This window comes from Physella acuta, unplaced genomic scaffold, assembly GCF_028476545.2.
Source record: "Physella acuta isolate Inbredline_101_S28 unplaced genomic scaffold, ASM2847654v3 ptg000698l, whole genome shotgun sequence".
Lineage (NCBI taxonomy): Eukaryota > Metazoa > Mollusca > Gastropoda > Physidae > Physella > Physella acuta.
In genome coordinates, this window is record NW_026732217.1 from 213,440 (window position 1) to 228,700 (window position 15,261).

The 15,261-nt window shown below is 32.8% G+C and overlaps 1 protein-coding gene and 1 long non-coding RNA gene across 2 annotated transcripts; both read left to right on the plus strand.

Moving 5' to 3' along the window:
- The first annotated feature begins 2,508 nt into the window (after positions 1-2,508).
- On the plus strand, positions 2,509-9,557 carry LOC131949472 (uncharacterized). The gene is made up of 5 exons (XM_059311377.1): positions 2,509-2,663; positions 4,459-4,722; positions 5,400-5,648; positions 7,822-7,965; positions 8,393-9,557. The coding sequence occupies exons 1-5, from the start codon at positions 2,603-2,605 to the stop codon at positions 8,635-8,637; spliced, it is 963 nt and encodes a 320-aa protein (XP_059167360.1). The 5' UTR covers positions 2,509-2,602; the 3' UTR covers positions 8,638-9,557.
- A 678-nt stretch (positions 9,558-10,235) lies between these two features.
- On the plus strand, positions 10,236-14,335 carry LOC131949475 (uncharacterized). The gene is made up of 3 exons (XR_009388169.1): positions 10,236-11,573; positions 13,493-14,023; positions 14,223-14,335. It is a non-coding gene; the product is annotated as an uncharacterized LOC131949475 (long non-coding RNA).
- The last annotated feature ends 926 nt before the right edge of the window (positions 14,336-15,261 follow it).

Consider the following 15,261-nt stretch of genomic DNA (forward strand, 5'->3'; position numbering starts at 1 on the left):
TTGGGCGAAAGATGCACACTACTAAACTCAGTTGTTAAAGCTACTAAACAAATCGTTTTTTTTCCTATAAGAAAAGAATGTGTGTTTTTTTTTTATATTTTACCGTTTCGCTCCTGAGTATCATCTCCTTAAATATGTTACAGTAAACTTTTAACAGAATGAATCATCATTCAACAACAATATTCCTTGATGATAGTTAACTGCATAAATGTGTGTGTTAAAGTCAAATTTAACTCAAATAATAATTATCTAGCAGCAAAGTATTATGTGTGATATTTAATTATATGATTATAGTCACTTGCTGAGACCTGGTCTTAAGCTGAGCATGTACATAATACTCTCAAATTCCATGACAAATACAAGACAGCTTACTCAAACGTCTGACAACATTTCTTCATCAGGCATTATGTTAATACTAAACTACTGTTAAAATTATTGTGTTACATGTTTTAAACTTACCTTAGGGCGACATTATGTTTGTTTACCACGCCAAACTACTTATGTCACAATATCTCGCTTGTGTGAGGTGGAGTTTTACGAATCTTTTTACATTCTCGTATACGAAGTATATAGAAAGTATTGTAATCGTGCAAAACAAAATCATCGAGATCTTTTTTTTTACAAATCTCGACGTTTCACACCTCCCTGAGGAGAAAAACATAGTTTTGTAATTTTGTCCGTATGTCTGTGTGTGTGTGCATGTATGTGTGTATGTGTGTCTGTAAATACGATGTAAAAAAAATTTTCTACGAGATTCTATTCTATTATTAAAAGTTTAAGTAATAAAAAAATGGATTTAAAATGTTTTCTATATTCCGAGTGCCATCCCGCGTAGTGTTATATAAGAATATTCGAGAAAGTTTAGGAGAGATTACTCTTGCTTTATTATGAATACAAATCATCATCATGTTGTATGTCATAAATCTAATAAAAATATGTGTAAATAAAGTGTTGATGTGTCTGTTAAAACATATACTGTAAACGAATTTATATGTGGGATTTGATATATAGTGTTTACTATTATGTAACACCTGTGAATTTATACCCGCTAATATACCGAGCTCCAATTGGAAATATAAAACTGCACATCTATATATACAAACGTTAATTCAAAGAGTGCAAACTTAGTTGGTTTTTTGTACAGGTTTTATATATATATATATATATATATATATATATATATATATATATATATATATATATATATATATATATATATATATATATATATTGTACAGGTTTTATATATATAAACATATATATATATATATATATGTGTGTGTGTGAGTATGTATGTATGTGTGTGTGTGTGTGTGTGTCTGATTAAAAATAATCATACGACTAAGTTAGTACAGGTTGTGTATAACAAGGTTAATATATTATTTTAAAATAGGGTTACTGGATGTAAACGTGTAGGGATGGAATAAAAAAAAGAAAAGTTCAAGGGATAATAACTATGTGCTTACTCAATGCGCTAATCTTGGAAATGTAAAAACTGCACAGCTATATTTACAAACGTTAGTTCTAAGAGTGAAAGCTTAGATTGGGTTTTTTTTGTACAGGTTATATAATATATATATAGAAATAGATATGTGCTTTAAAATATAGTCGTATGACTAAGTTAGTACAGGTTATGTATAACAAAATTAATATATCTTTTTTTAAAATTATGGCTAGAAAACTAAGTTACTGCATGTAAATGTGTATGGATGAAGTAGAAAAGAAAACAAAGGCATTTCCTACAAAGTATTGCTTAAGTACATGTAGATTATTTTAGATTAGTTCAAGGAAAGATAACTCTGCACTAACGCAATGCGCTTAATAGAAAGATAACTGTTAACGCAATGGGTTTATCGGAAAGATAACTTTATTAACGCGATGAATTTATAGGAAAGGTAACCCAATTAACGCAATTAGTTTATTGGAAAGATAACTCTATTAACACAATGGACTTATTGGAACGATAACTCTATTAACACCTTGAGTTTATTTTGAAAGATAATTCTATTAACGAAATGAGTTTATTGGAAAGATAACTCTGTTGACGGAATGGGTTTATTATAAAGATAATTCCGTATCTATAACGAGCTGACCCGCGCCGTAGGCATACGCCGCTATTTAGTTGTTTTATTAGCTACTTTTCATTATTTTATAATTTCTGAATTCGACCCTACCCTCTATTTCCCCCCTCCCCCTTTCCTCCTTCCAGACCGTGTAAAACGAAAACAAAAGCGGAAATCGGGAATTCCCTATTTGTCTTAATTATAAAGTTTAGGTATTCTCTTTTATGCATTAGACGAGAACTTTAATAGGAGGCTAAAGTAGAAACAATGAATGATTTATTAGGTATTGCGGAGTAGGCCTATATATTATTATGTACATATGTAGATAGAGAAAGGGAGAATACGTCTGAATCCACGGCCTAATTTAAACACAAAGGTTATATAACTGTTGGAATATTATTTTTAGCTCTTACTTGGAACTGGGTTTTTCCGAAAATATTTGTACACCTGTACACATAAACGTATGTGTAGTTTTATTTGTTACGTGAAAATGTCTTTGAATCAGAAGTTGCAGTAGTCTATTAACATCGGAAACCAGAATGGATTGTATTAGAAATAGCTTTTGGATACTTTTCAGCATAATCATTTTAATCGACGCAGGTAAGAAAATTGTACTACTTAAGATTTTGTCAAAACATGTATTGCCTAGAAATAATTTTTTTAAAAAAATTAACAGATTTGGAAATTTGTAACAAACGTTCACACATTTTTGTCAACACAAATTTTAAAATAATTTTCATGCTATTGTAGTTACCATAACCCTGACTTTAACGAAAATCTTGACAGGAATTGCCATCTCAGACAGTAAAAAAAAAAACAATTATTTTATTCTAGAGGTGGCTGCCGCCATTTTGGAATTCATCACCTTGTCTAACGAGTCAGCGATATAACATCTAACGAGTTGGCTGTCTATGCCGTCATGCTTTTGTTTGTTTTTTTATTTGTTTTGTTGTTGTTTTTTTTTTGGTTTTTTTTTTTTTTTTTTTGCAAATTTTCAAAATCTCCACCTAACCTCACCCCTCCACCCGTCTATACACAATATCACAAAAATTGACCTCCGCGCCAATGACGTCACACTTCCATGTCTTAGTGCACCTCCACTCCCCATCCATTCATTTTCTTATTACATGCATTGTCTCCCTTACGTAAGGGGCTAAATTCAAACTATGTTGTTTTGTTTTGCTGAAAATACTTATTCCGTTATCTCCCTTTAAATGAAAATAAAGAAGTACTGTTAACTGTAAATCAGGCCTAACATCAAATATATTTTCCCTAACAATTTACATAAAAATTTTATTTTAAAGCAAGTAAAGTTTGTGAAAATACTTTTTTTTAAGTGTTCATATTAGTATTATAACCACGTCTTTAATATTCAATGGGCAAGGTTAAAAAAATGCCTTCATGCCTGTTGTAAAAATAAAGTTTTATTTTTATTATTATGTTCTCAACAAGTTCACTACTATCTTAAATAGGGGGCATAATGGTTATGAGTCTCAGACTCAAGAAAACTCAGTTGTCATTAAGAGTGACGACTAAAATCGAATAGTGTAGTCGAAAGTAAGTTGTCGAGTTAACCCAGATTTTAGATTCTATAGCAATGACTGAAGGAAGGAAGGAAGGAAGGAAGGACTGACACACTACCAGCCGGCTTACATTAGAGATATGGAACTGAAGTCTCAATCCATTGCTAGTCCGATGTGAAAGAAAAAGTTGAACATTTTTTTCGCCTTAAAGTATTAGGACTGAACTGCTAGTTCACATTTTATTACTGTAGTACAGAGATTGAGGGACACTGTTGTTCTTTCTTCTTCTTCTTCTTCGTACTTAATTTTAGTGTTGTAATTCCCTCTAACACAATAAAGTATTCGTGTCAACTGGTTATGCGCTATTTAGGCCGTTGACTCCAATTTCAGCTTGCTTTTCTTGTAGGATTTGCTTCCATAGTCTTTGTCCAACCAAGAACAAACTACAAGGCAGCAGTTGTTTGATTATGGAGTTGTCTCTCCTAGATGATCGGATGTTCCCCAGCTAACGAGCCTCGTCTGCCCCAGGGTTCGAACTCGGGACTTAATGGTTCAGCTACCATGAGCTTAACCGACCCGACGATGTGGTTGAATAGTAGAAAGTTCAACAGCTAACCCAAAACTCCCAAGTTCGGACCCCTGGCTTGACATCGTAGGACATTCTTGAGTCCTCCTAGCTCTGATGTGTACCTAACTCACGTTAGGGAAAGTGAAGGTGGATGGGTATAGTGCTGACCACACTACCCCTTTATATTATGAGGTCACTGAAACAGATGAAGTTTACTTAACCTGCTCCATAAATAGTAAAGTATCGACAGGATAACTTAAAGAGATGCGACATTGTATTAAACTGTTTAAAATTTTAATTTCAGCTCCCCCAACGTTGGAAGAACTAACAGAGCTAAAGTGTAACTCAGAAAAACCTTTCAAGTGCCTGCCGTACGGCGTCTGCTACAACGCAGACGAGTTCTGCCATGCTGGAACTGTCGAGTCGTGTTTCCCTACGAACGTCACCACTGACCAGCTGGAGAACTGGTGCAAGACCACTGGTCAGTTCAGACCCGAGTTCATGAGAGACCCCAAGCTCTGCGCTCTCGCTTGCCAGGCACGGTTCCCCTCACTCAATCTCTCCAACGGTCAGTTGCTGGTTTTTATGTGTCTATTAAAGTGAGAATTTTAAAATCGATTTTACTTATTTCCAGTCATACTAAAGTAACTTACAAAATTGAATATATTCGATTTTGGATACACTTTTAAAAATAATTTGCATCAAGTAAAATTGAAAAATACCTGAGATTTTTTTTTAAATGTTTTTTGTACAATTTAGTGGAGAGCAAGGGGAACAAGCAAACAGTTGAATTTTAGCAGGTTTTACTAACATTAAATAGTAATATAATTTGGTCCATGTAATATATTCCGAATTGTATTTGCTAAAAAGTTTAGTATTATTTGGTGAATAGTGTTTTTTAGCACACCAACCTTTTGCAAAACGTAAATGCCGGTAGGCCTATACAAACGGCGTATTAATTACATTCAAAATAAAAACTGTCGAACAAGCAAATTTGAAATCTGGGGGTTTAAAAATATGTGAAGAAAGGAGGGTGACTGAAGAATGATGTCATTAATGACTAATCTCTAAAGCCGATATGAGAAGGTATTATAAAATAATAAAATGACGTAGCTTGTACTCTTGAATTTCACTTACCAGGAACTGAGAACCAATTATAAATTAAAGATCTTTATATTTTGAATATGTTTTAGCCTGATGAATACAACAATAAAAAACCGTATTCTAACGCATTCTTCTAAATAGCTGTGGATCATCTGGTCAAGATTAAATGTCCACATGACAGACCGTTTAAATGTCTGCCAGACGGCATCTGTCATGGTTTTGATGAGTACTGTCATGCCGGACAAAACAAATCGTGTTTGGACGTGACGATGTCGGTGGATGAACTGAAGCAGTGGTGTCAGGTCAAGGGACAGAGTGACGTCACGGCAATGCCAGACCCAGCCTGCAAGTTTGCTTGTCAGGCGAAATTTCCATCGCTGCATCATGAAGGTAACTAAGCATGAAATTTTAATTTAACTTTTAAAACACTTTAGCATATTGCAAGTACTGTAAATGGAAGTGCACAGGAGAAAAGTTAAAAAGTTGAAAATTTGTATTTTTCAACATTTTTTTATTCATGTGAACGGTAAAAAATTACAAGAAAATTATTTTGTAAAGTAATTTTTTAAACAATTTCAAAGCACTCCTATTGTGATGTTTCTTTCCCCTTTTATCTCAAGTTACGGATCAACTACACGTCTACAGACAGATTTTCCACTTAGATTAGTCCAAATCGTCTTTATTATATTAGCGAATTTTCATTTTATACCAAATATAATTTTCGATTAAAAATTCAAATTTAAGTGCTCTCATAAAAGTACACTTTTTCAACCGAATTCATAGTAGTTTTTTTTACTACGGTTTTTTAGACGGTCGAAATTTAAAATTAAAACGATAATTCTCCATGCCAAAAATTTAAATAAACGAAATACAAATCCGAATGGAACACTAACTTTAGTAGTCGTCTGTGAATGACATCACGTTTTTTTTACTTTCTCGTATATACGAAGAATAGAGAAAGTCTTGTAATCGTGCAAAAAAATTCGAGATTTCAGAAAGATAAATGGCACATGTAAGTGAAACATCTAATTCTCTGCCTTCTATCAAATTTTGAGTAATTTCCGTTACGCGGAAAAGGTAATTCTAGCTATTTCCGATTTCTCAAAAAACGCGTGTAAATTTATAAAGTACAAATAATATTTTACACTATTATACACATTTTGTTTAGCGTTTACTTGGTGTGGAATACTTTTTTCTACGAGATTCTATTCTATTTTAAAAAGTTTAAGTAATTAAAAATGGATTTTAAATGTTTTCTATATCCCGAGTTGTCTAGCTGCATACCCGTGAACAGCCACGGTGAATCATTTTTAATGTACCAACTTGGGAACAGAACAAAATTAAACACAAACACAAAAGAAAACACAAACGCTTTACAAACTTAAAAGACAAAGACAATGCAAAAACAAACGAAAACTCAAACGGAACAAACAAACACAAACACAAAACACAAATACAACACAATCGCAATGCAAACACAAATGCAAACGCAAAAAAAAAACACAAACGAAAAAACAAACACAATACTCACACAATAAACACAACTTAAATGCAAACATAAACGCATAGTGCTCACAGTCTAACCCGTGGCGCCAAATCGCAACCTTTCCAAGCGCCGACGGACGCGCCTGATTCATCGAATGACTGTAACCCCCAGCTTGTTCTCAAACGGAAAGATAGAATAATAATTAGTAAACAGTACGTTCAGTGTATAAAATAAATGAAAGGCAGTATTTAAAATGTCCGTATTTTACCTACTATATTGCACTTTATCAATTCATGCATTTTTTTCCAGTACTTTAAATTTTAAAAATTTACAATAGAGTTTCATAACTAAAACCTTTGTGCACCTTATTAACGTGACGACGTGTGTATAATAGTGCGGAATATTTGATTAAAAATTATAATTAGTAAACAGTACTTTCAGTGAATAAAATGAATAAATGATAGCCTTTTATCAATCCATGCTAATTATAATATTCTAACAATAATGTCATGTTACACGTCTAAAGAATTTGCATTCACATTTTGCCAATTATATTATTCCAACAATAATTCCCTCTTAGAGATTTTGCATTTCACGTTTTTTATTAGCGTGAGTTGAATTTATTTTTTAATTACCCCCCTTGGCATAATTACAAAACAGTTTAATTAATTAGTTTTTTCGACCCTATTATTATTAAAACATACCAGTTTTTTTGGAAACTAAACGAAAATGATATTTGACATTGATCCTTTTAATATGTTTTAGCAATTCGCGTGTATTTAATATTTTCTTTACGTAAAGCAAAAGAGTAAAAACAGTGGCAACTATAATATAAATTTAAGTCGTTATATAAACAAACCCTACTCTATTTCTTACAATAAGACATTGTGATGCAAGTAAAAAGCACGACATGTGTTGTTTATTTTTATGGTTCCAAAATCTATAGCGATGACGGACTGATACATAACTTTTTCATTATAGCTTACAAACATTTTTAAGTATGAGATACAATCTAAAATTCTGTTTTTATTTGACTTTGAAGTTAAATTTGTTTTATTTTTTTTATTATTGAATCAGGTGGTGGAAATGCAGTTTGGCTTTATTTAAGCATAGGGTTAGTTGTTTTAATCACAGCAGCCATGGGCTACTTAGTGTGGATGAGTCGAGAAAAGATACATAGCAGATTTTGTAAGAAGAAAACAGCTGGAAATGCATTACCAGGTACCGTCTTAAGTTTCAGAAGCATAAGTGGCGTCACTAGTCATGTGTTCCAGGGTGTAGTAACTCAGAGTGCTAATCCGTCGTCCCCCCCCCCCCCCCCCCGCCCCACACACACACCCTATATACGCAGTTCATACCACTTTTTAAAAATATTTTTTTTTTGTTTCAGCGGACTCCCACTTCGAGGTTATGAATTTAAGTAGATAAAACAATGGTTCCCCCCACCCTCCTTCACACACACACACAAGACACACACACACAAGACACACGCACACAAGACACACACTTGTGACGCTACTAATAGGATTATCTTATGTTATGTTTTCATTTAATTTATGTTCGAAGTGTAACTGATAGTTTTACGGTTAACAAACTTCATATACTATTTTCTTTACGACATTTTAAATTCGAATTATTTTTATTTCAGGAGGACCAGAAGGCGAAAATAATGCAAATAATGCTAATTTGGAACAAGGTGAGAGAGAAGGCATGATACAAAAAACTGAAGGGGATATCGCGAAAGGTCAGAATCGGGCATTGAATAGTGCAGCAAGAAAAACTGAAGAGGTAGTAATTGATCTTGAGCCTATTGTTGAAGCGAATCCACTTTTAATTCGAGAAAAGCCCGATGAAGAAGCAGATGCAAATGCAAAACATGATCAGGAAGTCTAATTATAATATGTCATAGTATATCCAAATATGCCTACAAGAAAATATATTTTTGAGGGGATTTTTTTAAAAAATCAAGCGAATAATAATGCATGTAGGTCTAAATAATATGTTTTGTATGTTACAAAGTTTATTTTAATTTAGGCTGTCGCTTGACCTACTTTTAAAAAAAATGTTGTTATGGTAATGATTTCCATTTATTCAAGTTTTTATTTTTAACTTTCTGTCTGTCTTTCTGTCTGTCGACAAAGATCGAAACTGCCAAGCGAAATTTTGAGCACTTATAACTGACCGATTTGGCGCGTGACAATGCAATCGGACATCTAATTTGAATTAATTGGATGCCTAATTAATTTTTTTATGAATTAATTAAAATTTTCTAAATAAAGTAGGGGGACTTACTATTATACTATTATACTTGCCTGAGGCTTGACCTACTTTTTTTTTACCGTCGTCATGGTAATGATGGCTGCCGAAAACCGAGATTCCGTTTTTCTTAAACAACGTTTAATGGTTATTTCAGAAATATATCTTTTAAATCGTTATTTTTGCGTATTATTCAACGATGCCAGTCTAGTTTTAACGATGGTTGATTAGTGTTTGATGCAAACTTGCCACTTGTACATTTGTTTTTGTTTAATCGCTTGGAATATCGAGCAGAACGTAATAAAAATATGCTAACGTGAATTGCTTTATCTAATATTGTTCTAAACGTACTAAAAATATATTCTAAACTATAGAAAATTATAACTTGCTTTCTACAAAACTAATTTCATTAATGTTTTAACAATCATCCAGGGTAAAAACAAAACCTGTAAAAAATAACTTGATCGGGACAAGAGCCAATTAAGCCCGCCCATTTTGCCGGCTGTGTATTTAAATGAGAAGAAATCGAACAGATGACATATTTCTACTGAACGGTCAATTGCATCATAACAAAACAGGGGCGTAGCGACCCTTCTCGGCGCCCAGGGACAATCTTTTCGATTTGCACCCCCCCCCCCTCAATATTTCGATTTGCGTCCCCCCCTCAAACTTTTGATTGCACCCCCCCCCCCCTCAAGGTTTCGATTTGCACCCCCTCAACCTTTCAATTTATTCTTCCAACCCATTTTGGCGCCCCCTAAGGTCGGCGCCCGGGGACATATGTCCCCCCCCCCCCTCGCTACGCTACTGTAACAACACTCCTTAAAAACAAACCCACCGTATCAGCGGGTGACCAGAAAGATGCGCAAAGGAAAAGGCATTCTAAACTATAGAATTTTTTGTTTTCTTAAATCGAGTATTTATAGTCATTAACAAAGAGTGACTACATGCACATTATAAAATAATAAATCATATTTTCTCAAATATGACAAAATTAAATTGCATTAGTATAATGAGTTTGTATTTGCGGATTTTTCTGTTTGTGCAGTTTTCCGATTGCGCATTTTTCTGGAAACCGTATCAGTCAGAGCATCGTAGTATTTAAAAACAAACACTTTTTTTAATTTTTTAAATCATTTTCTAGGCTACCTATTAAATTTAATGATTAAAATTAGTATCAATTTGTAGGTAAATAAATTGTTTAAGTCATCATGAATAATAATGACGTTTAAAATCTTAAGCGGCGCCGTCAATTTACCATGCGTCATCTTTCTGTCTGTCGTGCATTTGTCTGCCTTTTGTCTGTCGTCATTGATCAAACCAACCAACCACTTTCCTTGAAACTTGGCACGTGGGTAAAGACTCGATGACAATGCAATCTCACATCAAATTTAATTTAATTAGAAGCTGTATTAATTTATTAAGAATTAATTAAAATGTCCTATGTAAAATACTATTTACCGCGCACATTTTTCATGTTCATTCGGTGCGCAATTAATTTTAGTCATGAAGTTTTATTGTGTTCAAAAGTTATAAGAATTGAGATATTTTTTATATAATTATGCACAAATTAGTAGAAAATAAATGATTGTCTATAATTGTATAATAATGCACTAATATATGAATTTTGCTTTATTAGCTCCATGTGTCTTGGGCACGAATGGGAAAAGTTTGTGATCATTTAAATAACTGTAAAGAAAAGCGCGGGTCAATATATTATTCAGTTTCATTAAAACTTAAGAAGCAACATACGCTTCTCTTTATATTTATTTAAATAGTGAATTATAATATATATTTATAGAAAATCATTTATTTTAACTTTTTAGCGCAACATTATATTAAAACGTTTTTTTTTTAATTTTAAAATGTATTATCTTCTTTCCTAAATGCAATTTTATCTATACCATTTTACATGAAATACTCATTTGTTTGTAGCTATAGTAAGAACACTATTTTTTTTTAAACATACGTATGTTTTAATTTTTTTAAAAATATACCTGCACTTTTTGATATTATGTTGTACAATGTGATAATCAGCCCGTCCAGTAGACGCTTTCCGATAACCACCATGTCTTTTTCAATTTCAACATGTATTCTAAGCAATTTTTCAATAGAATTAGATTTATCAGGTTAGGCTGTTGACGGTTTGAAATCTTAAATATACTAGAATATAGTTTTGGCGAAGGTTTATCACCTAAATAAAAGAGACTTCTGATGAGTAAAGCACATAGGCCTAGACTGTCTGATACACAACACAGCCCTTGGTGTAAATGTTTTGTAATAAATCGGGAGTTCCCGAAACGAGACTTGTGTGTTGCGGGGTGGGGCTTGCAGCTGCAGACGTGTCAAGGTGGTGTGTGAACTGTTTGCTACGCGTGTGTAGTTTTCATTTGCCCGCGGCATGGACCTTTCTTCCAATTGTTGTGACTTCGAATCGTCTGTTATTGGGGTGTGTGCAGTCTGAGGCCCCCATCACTTGGTTAAAACATGTCGACAGCATCTTTACCTAGATACACATCTATTAATTAGATACTGCGTCTGTTCTTTGCTGCGTGGTCTAAAAAAAAGTAGACGTGAGTTGTTTTTAAAGGCTTTCATTTAGTTCGATCAGTATATGTGTGAGTTTGAGTTGAAAATTTTGGAATCTTAATTTAACCCACTCCCCTGTGTCTGATTTAACTGGCACAGTTGTAGATCTTTGATAACAATGTTGCATGCAATAACGCAATGAAACAATGACTGGGCGCTCAATTATGGAAAAAATATTACCCTGATAGGTGTGTGTTCTATAACATAATATAAGACCTATGTTACATTTCCACCATTGAGCGCCTAGGCTTTTAATGTTAGTCATCCGTAACCTTCTATATTATAACACCAGTATATTTATGTTATAGCCTATACGTGGTGGTGTATTCAGATATGTAACCTATTGTTTGTTTACATTTGTTTTACGGCTATATGCTAAACCTTTTATGAATTTGCTGTTTATGGAGTTGCTGTATGTAAATTTGTCATCGGACTTCTCATAGGACTGATTTTAGTACTAGTACTTGTACTAGCACTTTGCATGCAATAAATCAGGATCGGACAGCAATAAGCGTCGTTGATTGTGTAATCTCTCAGGGCCAGCCCTTAAAAACACTACACCTCATCGCCACTAAGGCCGTGTTTCAGTTGTCTATACGATCACAGACAGGCATTGAGCCATATGGCTGTTAAGGCCAGCGTAAGCACCAGAGTTGTAGTAAGGGTTAGACTAGAGTTAGGATGAAAGTGGCGATACTTGCTCAAAAAGTAACTTAAATACATACCTGTCGATACTCATTTAATTACTTTTTTGATGGGTTTTTTTTAAATGCTTAAGTAGTATATATACATTTGCGAAAGCAAAACCAGTATGTTTTTTTTTCTTGCACACCACACTATTGTTTCCCAAAGTGAGTTCCGTTTAACCCTGTGGTCTCACTAAATAATTGCTGGTGGCCGCAAAGTTCAACCAAATTCTGAGAAAATATTTAAGATTTAAAACAAAAAACTACTACATCCCTTGCATTGAACTAACTTGAGTTTTTTTTTTTTTTTAATTAAAAAATATCAATGTGCAAGTTATGACAAAATGTTTTATAGTTTCAACGTTGTATACGAAAAAAATAAAATGACTTATCACGATTTGTGTTGTATTTAATATCTATGTTAGTATTATCGAAACTGTAGTTAGCATCTGTGTTTTTGTTAAAGATCACTGACTTGATAGTGGAGAGGCTATTTACACGATAATTTTTCAGATTTAAATACGTACAACACTCTCTACAATATTGCCACTAATCGAATTTATAACAGCAAGGGTTACATGATCCGTTAAAATATTTCTTGAGGGCTCCACTAAAACAAAACTTTGGGAAACCGTGCATCGACAGCTTTTCCTATCCATCCAACCTTTCTATTCCCATGGTATTCATGTAACTATGCATTCATTTAAAAATAGTCTAGATAATCTGCAATAGATTTTTTTTAAATAATACCTACACGTTTACAATTCACGCTTACTCTTCTATAAACGAAGACGAAAAGAAATATATTATAATTAAAGATAAACACACACGCATTATTAAATCTATCACATATCAAGAACCCCCCAAGAAGGGAATGCGAAAAATAGACGATCAAGTTATAGATTAATTAATGTATAAGATCCGGTAGTGATAGCTGTTATTACTTCGATTGCTAACTCCACAAGTAATTACAGACCTTCAACGCAAACAGCTAATACAACAACAACCATTAATAGCCATGTAACCAATGCTACACAAACTAAGAACTCATTAAAGTCAACAATAAAAACAAAACTCAACCTAGCAGCTACTGATAAGAAATGCACACACATAAAATCATCGGAAATCGAGCTTATACAGACAAAACTTGAAACATCTTCACCAAAACTTCTGTTTTAACACTTAAAACTATGATAATATTTTCAAACTCCCAACAGATGGAGTAGAATCCACACTAGGAATGATCTATCATACAAAACAAATAGTTTGAGGAACAATTGGGAAGTCGGATGTGCTAAAAATGGTGAACATCTTCGTTTAAATAGTCGGACAAAAAATGACTCTCTAAAAACTACCACGAGATATTGCAAGCAACAGGCCCGAAAGAATAAATTTCACATACGATATCACAGTGTTGTAAAGCCTCATGCCTACTCCTTCCCGAGAAAATACTTGTGGAAATATAAATGGAATCATTCATCAAAGTATGTCAAGAAAAAAATTAAGAAAACAAAAAAGAAAGCTATGAATGTTAATATGAAAAAATTGACAAAAGCAAACGAATTGGATATCAATTATATCGGGTACGCCAGAGAATAGAAACAAACTAGATCGAAATCTGTGACGGATATGGATGGTACTTTACCAGTGCTGGCTGTGCAGAATTTGATTGAGCGTGCTCTAAGTACCGAAACAACGAAAATAAAATCTAAAAAACAAAAACCAAGTGGGATTGGCAAGAGGGTAGTGTGAGTTGCTTTGCATTGTCTTACTTACATATCTAAAGCTTAAGAATTATATATATATATATATATATATATATATATATATATATATATATATATATATGTGTGTGTGTGTGTGTGTATGTATTTTTTTTATGTTTGCTTAGTTATGAATTTCTCATCGACAAGACCAAGTTAATTGAGTTGTATTTATACATTTCAGACATTTCAATCTAAATTACAACCCAAACATTATCCACCATTGTAGCGAGTTGAATGTCGAGAATGTGAAATACCTGGCTTTAGACAGCAATCAGAACATCTTCATTGGGCATGTCTAGAAGCGGATTCAATTGTGTTTTAAATTGATTTTTACTTAATGAAAAACATGTCTGCTTCTATGCAATACTTTGTAATAATCAACAACGGGGTTAAATTGTTTCAAAATAAAAATAAAAAAATTTAAAATTCAGTTCGAATTTTATATTTCGGGCAAGTGTATCATTTGTACTCCTCTGTTTTTATTAATACAAATCCTCATCATATGTAATGCCTTAAATCTAATAAAAATATGTGTAAATATAACGTGTAGATGTGTCTGTTAAAAATTATAATATACGTATGTTTATGTCTGTAAACGAGTTTATTTGTGGTATTTAAAATATATAGTGTTTACTATTATGTAACACCTGTGAATGTTACACCCGCTAATATACCGAGTTCCTGTTGGAAAGGTAAAACTGCACAGCTATATCTAAAAACGTTAGTTCTAAGAGTGCAAGCTTAGTTGGTTTTTTTTGTTCATTTTATATATATATATATATATATATATATATATATATATATATATATATATATATATATATATATACATATATATATATATATATATATTGAAATAGATATGTGATTAAAAATATAGTCACATGACTAAGTTAGTACATTTTATGTATAACGAAATTAATATATTATTTTTAAAATATGGTTAGAAAACTAAGTTGCTGCATGTAAATGTGTATTTAATGGAATAATAACTCTGTTCTAACGCAATGCGCTTATTAGAAAGATAACTCTATTAACGCCATGAGTTTAATAGAAAGATAACTCTATTAACGCAATGAGTTTATTGTAAAGATAACTCTGTATCACTAATTGTAAAGCTAAAAGATTAGGTCATAAAGAATTTGTTTTCCAGCCCGTTTAAAACGGAATCGGAAATTCCCTGTGTGGTTAATTGTAACATTTAGGGATTATCTTGTATG